At 38.1% G+C, this 12,487-nt stretch overlaps 1 protein-coding gene across 1 annotated transcript; it reads right to left on the bottom strand.

Moving 5' to 3' along the window:
- Positions 1 to 9,572: 9,572 nt before the first annotated feature.
- LOC145779031 (SCAN domain-containing protein 3-like) lies at positions 9,573 to 11,168 on the bottom strand. The gene has a single exon (XM_082590612.1). The coding sequence runs from the start codon at positions 11,166 to 11,168 to the stop codon at positions 9,573 to 9,575; it is 1,596 nt and encodes a 531-aa protein (XP_082446738.1).
- Between the last annotated feature and the right edge of the window lie 1,319 nt (positions 11,169 to 12,487).

The following is a 12,487-nucleotide window of genomic DNA, read 5'->3' as shown; positions in this document are numbered from 1 at the left end:
CTTGTTGCATGGGGAAAAAAATGAAAATTGAAATTTCACCCAAAAAAGTGCACCACAATGTCTATTGGGAAGCACACACCCAGCTTTGATTATAAATTTAAAAATACCAGTGGAACATCTACAGCAAGCCTTAAAGCAGCCGGCGGCCATCGTGGCCATGGCCGCTAAGCAGTGCTTGAATGACCGCCTGTGCTATCTCCTCTGTCGGCCAAGTTTGGCCGCCGGTTTCTTCTAGCCAATTATTTAATTTTGCAATAGAATGATCGTGGATTAAATGTCGAAAATATGTAGTATTAAAGAGTGACGCAGAATTAGGTCAGCGCATCATAGTCACTGATGATGATGTTCGCCCTTCGTTTCCGAAGATGGCCAATGTCACTACTGTCACTACTGTCATAGTCACTACTGTTGTATTGAATATATCCAGCTGCGATCACCAGCGCTGTAAGTCTTGTTTGCAATTCCCGATGTATATTTTAACCAAGTGTTAATCCCAACTGCTAATTTACATCGGCTGGCAATATTGTCGTTTTTATATCGATTCAATGTTGTCGGACATTGAATTGTTGTTAAAAAGGAGAACTAGGTTAGTTGACATCCGTGGGTAAAACACGTGTCTTCATAGTTGAGAACGCTGTGGGTTAGTGACTTCACATCCTCAATGGTAACATCATAACGGAATAAATGGTAAGGTACTAAGGTTTTATGAAAGGCGGTATGCAGTTGAAACAATTTACTGAGCTGCGAGCAGTTAAAACAATTTAGGGTCGTTAGATGGTCCCGCAATGCCGGATTACAATCCCGATAAAGCATTTAATGCGTGGTACAACGATTCTATTGCAGGACGTCGCCCAGACTTCAACAACGCTAAGTGATCATTTTAACATTGTTGCAAGTTTAATGCTATTTACTTGTGCTATCGTTATTGTATTTTGGCCTCCAAGCACGCAGATATGGCCGCCGAGAAGGAGCTCTCGGTAGGCCACAATGGCTGCCGGAAAAAAACACGAGTTTTAAGGCCTGTACAGTCCTCAAATGCATTAAGAATGAAAAAGACCTTGGAGTAATTTTTGACAACAATTTAACCTTCAACACCCACATTTAATCGGTAGAATCTGGTGCAAACAGGCTTGTTGGATTATGGATTAATCAAGAGATCATTTGCATTTCTCAATATAAAAATATTTCTTATCCTGTTTAAAACATTAATACGACCCAAACTTGAATACAACAACACCATTTGGCACCCATACCTCAAATACAACATTGTATCTTTAGAAAGTGTGCAGGGCGAGCAACAAAACTTGTCCCATGTCAAGACCTACACTAACATTTAGAAGACTCCGAAATGGCATGATTCAAACTTACAAGTATCTTCGAAATTTTTATGATGTTAACGGCAAAGAACTTTTTTCCTTACATGGAGGTGTCCACAACACTCGAAGTCACAAATTTAAATTAAAAATCAGTACCTTCAAAACAACATTGAAGCGAAGAAACTTTTTTCTGAATCGGATCGTTAATGAATGGAATAAGTTACCCGAGAAAATTGTCACAGCACCTAGTTTAAAGTGCCTCTGACAGGAAAATAAATTTGCTAAATTTACCTACGATACCAAAGAGATGACACTAACAAACTTCCCTGACCAGCAAATAGTAAAAAATATCAACAGGCTAATAAGTTACACGCTTGCAAACTTTCGTTCACTTTCGGCGAATCTGGCACTCATTCAATTGCGAAAATAAAAACGGCAACCTCGCTGTGACGTCACCGTGGGTGGGAAGGATACATTGTTTCTCTGTGGTGAGTTGGTAAGGTATGGTACGACTGCTCCAAAACGTCAATGTGTGGGGCTCTATTGGTCTAAAGCATGTGCAAAATGAGAATTACCGAAAGGAAAAAGTCAACATATTATTACCGTACTATCAGCCATCAGGTTTAGATCAAATAGATTGACTTTATTTTTATCAAACAGCATATCAATTCAATTGAAATTGCAGTTTTTCTAAACTCTTGTAGGGCTACAATTTGGATAATTTTTTATTTGCCCTAATCTGGCTATAGCCATTTGCAGTGTAACAGCAGTATCTCACAGACAGTACACTTAATTTATGGTGGTAGGCCTAATGCCTGGAAATTGCTGTTTATGTGACAGAGTCAGTGACAAAGACGTATGCTATATTTTCATGCTTTCAAACAAAACAAGGTGCTGAGAAGAAAATAGTCAAAGTTTTCTTCAAGTGTTCGAAAGTGGGATGGACCATACAAAACTAGTCGTATATGTTCTCTTCACTTCACTGGAGATGATTTTGTTAACACCACCAACCCGATTTGGATCTTCTCAGCAATGAGTGGCGTGCTGGGAACTGTAGGTGGTGCGTTTGCCACAAGTGCGAGTCTATGTCCCAGCCCAATAAATGTGTATGTTGCCATGAAGTGCCATAGACGAAAGAACTTTTGAAGAAAGACGCATCTAGCTGTGTTATCAATATGACCGATTTTGAGGCACACTTAAATCCCGCAGTTCTGGGTACTTTTTTTTATGAGGAGCCGGAAGAACTCGAGAAAAAAACAATAAACCGAAAGGAGAAAACGGAGACCTATCAAAAGAGTAAGGATGTTACATTAGGCTAAAAATACCCTAAACGCTAAAGAATGCACACTAAACGAAGTGATTTTATTTCCTTGCAGGCAGTATCGGTAATTAGTCGCTTACAGGCATGTATTGGAGTGGATACTACAAGGTGGTGCTCTCGGAAGCAACAATCGGATTGTGCTGCCGTCATGCATTGTTTGGCAAATCCGAAACAATTTTCAAGTCCAGATGGCCGTTACACCGGATTTCAATGGCCAACTGAAGGCATATTATGAGGGAGAGAGAGAGAACTTTTATTTATTTATGAATAGTGATGAATGATGATGAATTAAATATGAATGATGATTCGTACGATTTCTTCATTTTTCACTTCAAGTATATTTTAGGTTTTGTAGGAATGTATCCAGTACAGTTTTATTAAACTGCAAATACAATAAATCTTTGAAAAAAGCAACCGCTTGTACCAACTCCGACCAAACTGTGATCCACCAATTACATCTAGAAAGCATTTGTTTCATCCGTCGCTAACAACGCCCACCCACGATGACGTAATACCACCAAAGTCGTCCCAGAGCAGTGAAATATGGAGTTTCGCCTGTGGTGGCGCTGCGGAACTGTCGTTTTGTATAAATTTCGCCCTAACCAGTCGAGCTTCGAGGTTAAGATTAAAAAGTTCGCTAAGCATAATTTTGTGCTAGAAAATGCTTAGAAAAGTTACTATACTTAGGTCCAACCTGTCAGGGGCACTTTAAACAGCTTCAAAGCAAGACTGGATCACCACTGGCGAAATAGAGAAGTCAAATTTGACCCACTTGGGTAGTCATATTTTGCAAGTACTGGCCGCCTCCATTAACGTTGACATTCACTACATCTTGTAACTTGTACAGTATATAACGTATGTAGCCCACTATTGTATGATGTATTGTATACCTATCTCTACTGACAGTTATATTCTATCTTATATGGCGTCTCCAGCCCCAGGTGTTTTTTCTTTGATTTTTAGTGTTATGCTGTGCCTTTATAAGATGTGTATGCTCTAGGTAGTATTCAGTCTTCGAAATTAGCCTCGGCAATTGGCAATTGCCGAGGCAGATGCATGAATGGCACATTAGCCTCAGCAATAAAAATGCCAAGGCCACACGAGCGCTTGCAAGGACCACAAGATTACAAAAATAACCCTAATTTTCTTAGACCACACCAGACTAGGAGGTTGATTTAATCTTACTATTGCTTGATGTTTTTATTTGGGTTACTTTCTATTTCGCCGGCGCTTAGACACATGCCCAGCTGGGAGAACTGAATCTTTTATTGAAATATCACCCTATTTGCATTGATTCAACGCCAGTAGACGTCAAATTATTGTAAGCATTTACTCCTTATCGCGCTTCGCCTTCCGTTATCTCGTCCAGCTGTATCAGAAACAATCGCGCCGCTTTCACAACGAACCACGCAACATCAACATACGTCCAATACATGTAAGTAATAGGTTAACGCGTTAACCTTTAGAGTGAGCTTTGTTAATTGCGGTTTGTGATAGATGTCTGGTTGCGTAACAACAATAGGTGCAATTTTATACGCTGACAATGCTCATATTCCCTGTATCGCCACTAGTTTGAATCCCGCCCCAGCCGAACAAGCTGCGCGCTCACGCCAATCTACCACTCAGAGCCAGGGTTCTGTAATTTTCTGTTCATACGCGATGCGCAATGGTAATCTTGACGAAGGGGAAGCTCGGGTTCGCATTGAAATGATGGACGTGCTGGATACATTGCAAGTTTCGTTGCAAGAGCAGATGAAGCAAATCACGGAAGACTCATTTTTTACTGCAGCGGCTACCCTCCTGGACACCAAGTCTTACGTCAGTCAAGAGATTGAAAATATCCGAAATGCTGCAAACCGAATCATGAAACAATTTTCATAAACGTCTTCAACCAAAGCCGCATAGGTGAGTCTATTTTCATCAGTATTGGTTTACTAGAGATAAAAAGATGAACAACATTCGGTTGATGTTTTATTTGTTTTTTTAACAAATTGGTAATTTTTTTTAAGTAGCTGGTTACTTTTATGACATTTTTATGTTGATTCAATTCAACGTAGTGAGACATTGAATCAACGTAAAAATAACCGATTTTTGCCTGCGTGGGGATTTTGCCTGTGGGTCGTCTCTGGCAAGATTGTAGCGAAATAGAATGGTTGTTCCTGATCGAAATATCACACTTTTGTAGATTCCATGTCTGACGATGTTAAATCGACGAAAAATATTGGCAGATAAGTTCACTACAAAAGGCATTTATCAAGTTGTATTTTCTTTAGGAATTGAAGTCAATCTGGCTGTCTCGCACGTGCGACGTTTCTTCCCTTCTTCCGAGCCAATGAAAATATGGAAGCAACTGTTTATGCTACGAGACAAGCTGCGACTCCACAACGTTCTGCAATTAATTGAGATATGCGTCGTTTTGCCTCTTTCCAATGCGGAAGTTGAGCGTGTGTTTTCTTCATTTGCAAGAATGCTCAGCAGTATATATGGAGTAATAAAATTACGTATGATAAATTAATAATCTATATGTATAAAGATTTACCAATGAAATGTAATTTATTGCGTACTTTTTGGTTTACACTGTACTAAATCAAGGATAAATGTATAAAAAATAGTTAGGCTGTGTTGTTGAAACTGTGTTATTCTTTTCTCTAGAATGCGTCGCAACAATGATAGCCAAAGAGCACTAATGCGAGTGCGGTGTGTACGAAGAGACATTCCTCCCAGTCGATATGCTACAGCCATAGATTTGTTCCTTAGTCGACACCCTAATGGAGTTTTGCGAAAGAGAAAGAGGCATGTTGATGGGTATCAAAGCACAAAAGCCGCAAAACGTGGACGCTTCATTGCGAACGACGAAGACAGTGTAGATTTACAGCCAAGCGTCTGAAAATGTGTCTGATTTCAGTGATGACGAGACAACCTCATCCTCCGATGCAGCATCTGATGATTCCGATTCTGACTAGTTCTTTAACAGTATTTGTGTTGCTCGCAGTAGTTCAATTGTGCCGAAATTATGTTAGTGTAAACGTAAATCGAGGCAATCTTCTCGCAGGGAGCTATTAATTTGTTACCTGTACCTGGTTGAGCAATTAACGCTATTTTATGATAATTCAACGTTGCTAGATGTCGAATTAATGTAAAACAAATGTAAATTTCTTATTGGGCATTGTTGTTACGCAATACAACCGGTCGGGAAAATTAAATCGATTTGTGCTGACTCGAACGTTGAATCAATCCAAAATTAACATACTTCCCCCCCCGTGAGTTATTTAACATGAATTATCATAACAGCGTGCGTATCGCGTTGCTCGCTTTATTGCTACTTTTGGTATTATTACATCACAACAAATCAAACAATGCGGTCTTGACAGACTAGCCTACTCTATTATATTTTTCGCTTCTCGATTTACATGTTGTGGTAGCCTACAATTTTTTCGTAATAAACGTTCACAGCAATTGCCGAGGCAATTTCAACTTTTGCTGTTTGGCCTCGGCAACGTTTTTGCCGAAGTAAAAATATGCTAATTTCGAAGACTGAGTAGCCTAGGCTATTGACTCGTTTTTCTTGGTATTTTGTCTCTTGTTTATTATTTCCTTGTTGGTATTCTATTTCGTTTTTTTATTTGTTGAATATTGCTATGTAAGTTATGAAGGTGAAAAAGCACTGACTGCTGTGCTTGCAACACCATTATTATTATTATATTATTATTATAGATTCAATAATCACATCTTTGAAACCACAAACCATTTTCTGTAACAGTGTTGCCATAAACCTATCAGTGAATTTCCCAACACATCTTCAGATTTTATGGAATTTTTTCCAATCTCAACAAAACTAAGTTTGTTGTTTTTTATTAAAAATATAAAAACCTCCAATAAAAAGAAGTCTCTTCATTGACTTTTTTGGTTGAAAAACATGCTCATCATATTACCGTAAAATGAAATCTAAAAAAGATTTTTATTTGCTGAAGATGGCAACTTTTTCCAAAAAGGTATATTCAAGAAATCTCTGTCATTTAGATGTATTAAATCTCATTTACAAATGAGATCTCAATCTAACCTTTTCCTGAACTGAACAGCAAAGTACTTCAAATCTCAATTTTCTTTCCCATACAGCGTTGGTTCGACTCTCGGGGTGTGCGCCTGCGCAACGCATTTTAAGGACTGCTCTCTATTTAGCGGCACCTAACGGATGGAATAATTTCCGACAACAAATCTGCAACAATCGGAAAAATTTACTCTGTTAATCCACAGTAGAGACTGTGGTTAATCCATGGTTAAAACTTGGTAAACAACATGGCATATTCTTAGATCGTCTTTTCTTAAAAGTATTTAGGTTTTAGAGAGTAGGCTAAATAGAATAAATATTATTGAATTTTTGGTGACAATTTTTAACAAACATTCCTTGTTGTGCGAATTATTTGTGTTTATTGTGTTTTGCTTTTTGTGTCTTTCTTTTTCGCTAACAAAACAAAAAATAAACTGAACTGAACATTCATTTTCAAATATTTGTTATTTTAACGGCAACTCTGTTACAATGAAATGTAATGGACCGTTGCCCAATGCACATTTGTTAATTTTGAAGGGTACGGCACTTTGCTAAAAGTCGAGGGAGTCTGTTCACCAGGATTTAATTCAGTAACATGGTACGGAAAATGAGTTACACCATCACAAGGTGTTTCAGGTCACAATCGTAATTCGCATTTTTTCGACGTTTGAACAGTTTGGTACCGGTAGCTAATTTAGGTAACTATTCGCATGGCAGAGTACAGAACCAGTTCAGTTAGTTTTACTTCTGACCATCACAACAAAAAACAGTATATGCAAAACAGCAAACATAACAGAGGTCTAAAAAAAGGTAGAAGCGACAAAACGCGAATCTTATAAGGTGCTTGATATCAAAACAAGATTATCAGCTTAAAACATAGGGGTGTGCAGCTGTGCGCTTGAGCAACGCATTTTAGGACTGCTTTCCATTCAGCAGCACCTAGTGAATGAAATAATTCCCGGCCACAACACTTCAACAATCGGAAAACTTCACTCTGCCAATCTCGGTAATCGGCCCTGCGTCGAGCCTCTACTCTACATATATGCAAAACTAACAGGAATAACTTATCAAGGTTTTGTCAATCTGAGGATAAAGATTCAAAACCAACCAACTAAACATGGCATATCGCCACCATGTTGATTGTTGCAGTAGAACAACAAAACATACTAAATGAAAGTCAATTTCGAAACAAAGTTTTTGATTCAAATTTTGAAACTAGAAAAAGGAATTTAAACCTTATGGTATCTATCAGCAAGGTGAAGACAGGGTTGGAAAAAATCATAATATTTTTTAAAAAATCAAAAAAATCGGATTTTTTTGATTTAAATCGGATTTTTTTGATTTAAATCAGATTTTTTTGATTTTTTTTATATAAAAAAGCGTCAAGTTTACTTGGGGGAAGAGATCATTTTAGTAAGGTAGCAGAATTATTTTTATCCCCTTGATTGATTGAAAGGCTTTGCTTTGCAAGTGTTTAATCATTTCTATCATCATATTGTAGGCTAGCCTGTCTATTGCACATATTTTTAAGTAGTTGTGATATGTTGCTTTATACTAAATCATAATGTGCATATCAAGATTGAGGTACGTCTCAGACAGTCATCTCACTACACTAAGATCTTTCCTTACGTTTGAGTACACATCACTTTGCTTTTTTGCTCAACTGATGCATAGCCTACAACCAGACTTTTTGCAAAGAAAGTTTAACTGTGTAATATAATTATGTTACCGACGTACCATACCAAAACAATAAAAGTTCAGATGACACAAAATTGCAGTTTATTTTGCATTGAGAAGTTTGTACATAAATACAAGCTCGCCAGCTTTTGCAGTGCCCAATCGATTTCGAACTTCTGATTGAACCAGACCAAAAGTGGAAACAACTCGCTCAAAAACTATGTTTAGTGAACAACACTGTTTGTGAACTGCCAAGTGAACTAGTTGCCTTTCAAAGCATGCATAGCCTATAGCCTTAAGTAGTTAAATATAACTTTTGTATTACAGAGAAGCAGTGAAACGTTTGTTGATGTATTTATTTTTATTTTAGCAAATAAAAAATCATTTGATTTTTTTACTTGATTTTTTTGATTTTTATTGTTTGATTTAAATCAATGATTTAAATCATTTGATTTAAATCAACCAACCCTGGGTGAAGAGTAAGCAGTATTATATATATAAGTAAAAAAATGCAGGTGCAACCTAGTTCGTACACTGAACAGTTTGTACCCTCAGTTCGTACCCTGAAAAGATCGAGAGAAAAAATAAAAAAGCCGAAGTCGCTGATCGCAGTTTAATAGCACAAAGCCGAAGTCGCTGATCGGAGTTTCCGCAAACAACTCGAGGGTTAGGGTTAGCGGAAACTGCGGAAAAACATTTGCGGAAACTGCGATCAGCGAGGGTTAGGGTTAGAGAGCATAGATTACTCGATGGTTAGAGTTAGGGTAAGCGGAAACTGCGGAAAAATGTTTGCGGAAACTGCGATCAGCGAGGGTTAGGGTTAGAGCATAGATTATTCTATGGTTAGGGTAAGGGTTAGCGGAAAAATGTTTGCGGAAACTGCGATCAGCGAGGGTTAGGGTTAGAGCATAGATTACTCTAAGGGTAAGAGTTAGCGGAAACTCCGGTTAGCGGAAACTACGGAAAAGTGTTTGCGAAAACTGCAATCAGCGAGGGTTAGGGCTAGAGCAGTGCTCTTCAACCTTTTTGTCAACACGGAACCCCTCATGTACTTTCGCGTTTGTCACGGAACCCCACTAAAAAAAATTTACAAATTACGAATTGCTTGGTCAGAAAATTAAATATTTCGTTATTACACTGTTACATTTCAAAAAATAATTAGACATTTCAAAACATAGACAGTTATTACAAAAGTTATAAAGTCAGACACTTAATGACTCTGTTGTTGTTGCTTATCTTTTATAATCTTCTTAAATCGTGGTTCAACGTTGCTTAATGCAATTCTCATACACATATCGACACCCTTCAAGCAACTTCTGTTTTTGTTCTTAATTGTTGTTAAAGCAGAAAATGCTGTTTCACACAAATAGGTATTTGGAAATTGACACAATAGTTTCAATGCTTCCTTTGAAATTTCTGTCCCTTCTTTGTACAGAAAAATCCAAAAATATTCCTTTCCGTTTTTTTCAAAGATTTCCTCCAAATGAATATCATTGCAGATATCCAGGAGTTCTTCATGTTGTTGGCAAGGGAAAACGAAAGGATTAACCACCCACTTTCGCAAACGGAATATCTCAGATTCTTCTTCAGGAAAGTAGCGGTTGAAATTTTTCCTCAATAGCTTCAAATGCTCCAACACTAATTCCTTTATTACAGCTGTATCTTCAACTTCGGAGTCCTCACTTAGAAATTCATTCAAAAACCGAAAAGGAGAATAATCATTTTTTGAAACTTTATTGGCCCAGCAGTCAATTTTTCTTTTAAAGCCATCAATTTGGCCAACTTGGGAAAATATATCTGATCTTTTCCCTTGAAGGCTGGTGTTGAGTGTGGACAACACATCGAATATTGAAGCCAGATATGCCAGTTTGCAAACCCATTCATGATCAAGAAAATTGGTAGCATATTCATGATTTTTTTCTGCAAGAAAAACTGATATTTCCTGTCTTAATTTGAACACCCGAGCCAAAACTTTGCCACGAGATAGCCAACGCACCTCTGTATGCAGCAAAACAGTGACATTATCTGACTCCATTTCTTCACATACTTTTTGAAAAACTCTTGCAGATTTGCCTTTACCACCACATTTTATGTAATTCACTGTTTTCACAATTATATCCAAAACCATTTCTAGTTCCGTTTTTCTGTGCTTGTCAGAACTAAGCGGTTTTACAGCCAGAGCTTCACGATGAATAATACAATGTTTTAATACACAGTTAGTAGCAACTGCCTTGACACGAACACCAACTCCTGAAAAGCGTCCAGTCATCACAGCTGCCCCGTCTGTAGTTAGAGAACAACACTTTTCCCATGGTATTTCTTTTTCTTTCAAGAATTTGTTGAGCTTACTAAATACTTGTTCAGCAGTTGTGCTCACATCCAAGTCTAGGCAACACAAATATTCGTCAACAATGCTGTATGAATCAATATCAGGAATTCTTATATACACAAGCAGTTGTGCTCTACTCCCAATATCAGTTGATTCATCCAGTTGCAGCCCATAACATGGAACATTTTTGATTTTATATAAAAGTTGTTCCAACAAATCTTCAGCCATATGAAATCCCCTTCTGCTTACAGTGGTATCAGACAGAGGTATGCTTTGTAACTTGCGTTCAGTTTCCTTGTCAAGGAGCTCCTCTGCTACTATTTGCAACGCTGGTTTAATAACTTTCTCGGCTAAAGTAAATGGTTTCTTTGTTTTAAGAATATGATGTGACAGTCGATATGAAGTCAACAAGATATCTGGATTGGTTTTCACTGCTCCTAAGAATGACTCTTTTTGCTTGTGCACGCTTCTTTTCATATGTTTAAAAAATGAGATAGTCTTTGTCGCGTGCCGTACGCAGAATGATTTGTTTGTAAGTGTCTTTGTAATTTAGCCGGGACCATGGCTGAATTAGAAAGTCTGTTACAGCAAATCAAACATTCGGGCTGAGGAGCTACATTCAAAAGTTGGTCATCCTGCAAAAAGAACCCGTATCTCAAATATGCGTCGTCCCATTTTCTAACCTTGACAATTGAATTACATTTGGTCCGCTTCGGCGGAGGTGTCTCTGTTACAACTGAACTACAAGGCTCATTTCCGCCCACACCTTCGCTGTTGCTATTCTTTGGCTTCATATAAGAAAATATGCTATTTTGTTTCATCTGGCTTGACTAAACAATAAAAATTTGGTTAAAAACGGTTTTTACTTTATTCTCACAAAGGATCAACAGCAGCTCAAGTCTCTACTCAGTCTGCTTGTACTTCTGTGATCTGTACACCGGCTACATCCTATGACTGTGATGCAACAATAACGTTATTGTTAATAGAATAACAATGAACAACCAGTGACGCAACAATTATAGCAATGTTTTATTCGGTTGGTGACTGTAGTCAACCCCTCGTTTAACAAACTGGCCTACTTGAAGTGTGAATGCGGTGCAGTGATGTAAAAAATCGGAATGACGCATCAAAATGCTGAAGCAAGAAATCAATTTCCCTAAATAAAACGAGGAACCCTTAAAACTCACGGAACCCCACTGCATGTTCCGCGGAACCCTAGGGTTCCGTGGAACCCCTGTTGAAGAGCACTGGGCTAGAGCATAGACTAGTCTATGGTTAATTGGTTAGGGTTAGCGGAAAGCCGGGCGGAAAGTGCAGAAACATGTTTGCAGAAACTGCGATCAGCAAGGGTTAGCGGAAACTGCGATCAGCGACTTCGGCTTTATGCTGTCTTTCTCTCGATCTTTTCAGGGGGAAAATTTTAAAATGTTTGCGGAAACTGCGATCAGCGACTTCCGCTTTTTTCATTTTTTGTCTTGATCTTTTCAGGGCACGAACTAGGTTGCATCCAAAAAATGCTGTGCTGTATACACCACTGCGGGTGCAACCTAGTTTGTACCCTGAAAAGATCGAGAGAAAAAATTCAAAAAAGCCGAACTCGCTGATCGCAGTTTCCGTTTTTCTGCAGTTTTCGCAAACATTTTAAAATTTCCGGTAATGATCTTAAGAGTTTGCCAAAGTCGCTGATCGCAGTTTCCGCAAACATTTTAAAAGGGTTAGGGTTTATTGTTATGAAAAGATCGAGAAAAAAATTAAAAAAAGCCGAAGTCGCTGGTCGTAGTTTCCGCAAACATTTT

The sequence above is a fragment of the Aplidium turbinatum genome, chromosome 10, assembly GCF_918807975.1.
Source record: "Aplidium turbinatum chromosome 10, kaAplTurb1.1, whole genome shotgun sequence".
Lineage (NCBI taxonomy): Eukaryota > Metazoa > Chordata > Ascidiacea > Aplousobranchia > Polyclinidae > Aplidium > Aplidium turbinatum.
The sequence above is the reverse complement of the archived record's forward strand: the minus strand, read 5'-3'. Positions and strand labels throughout refer to the sequence as shown.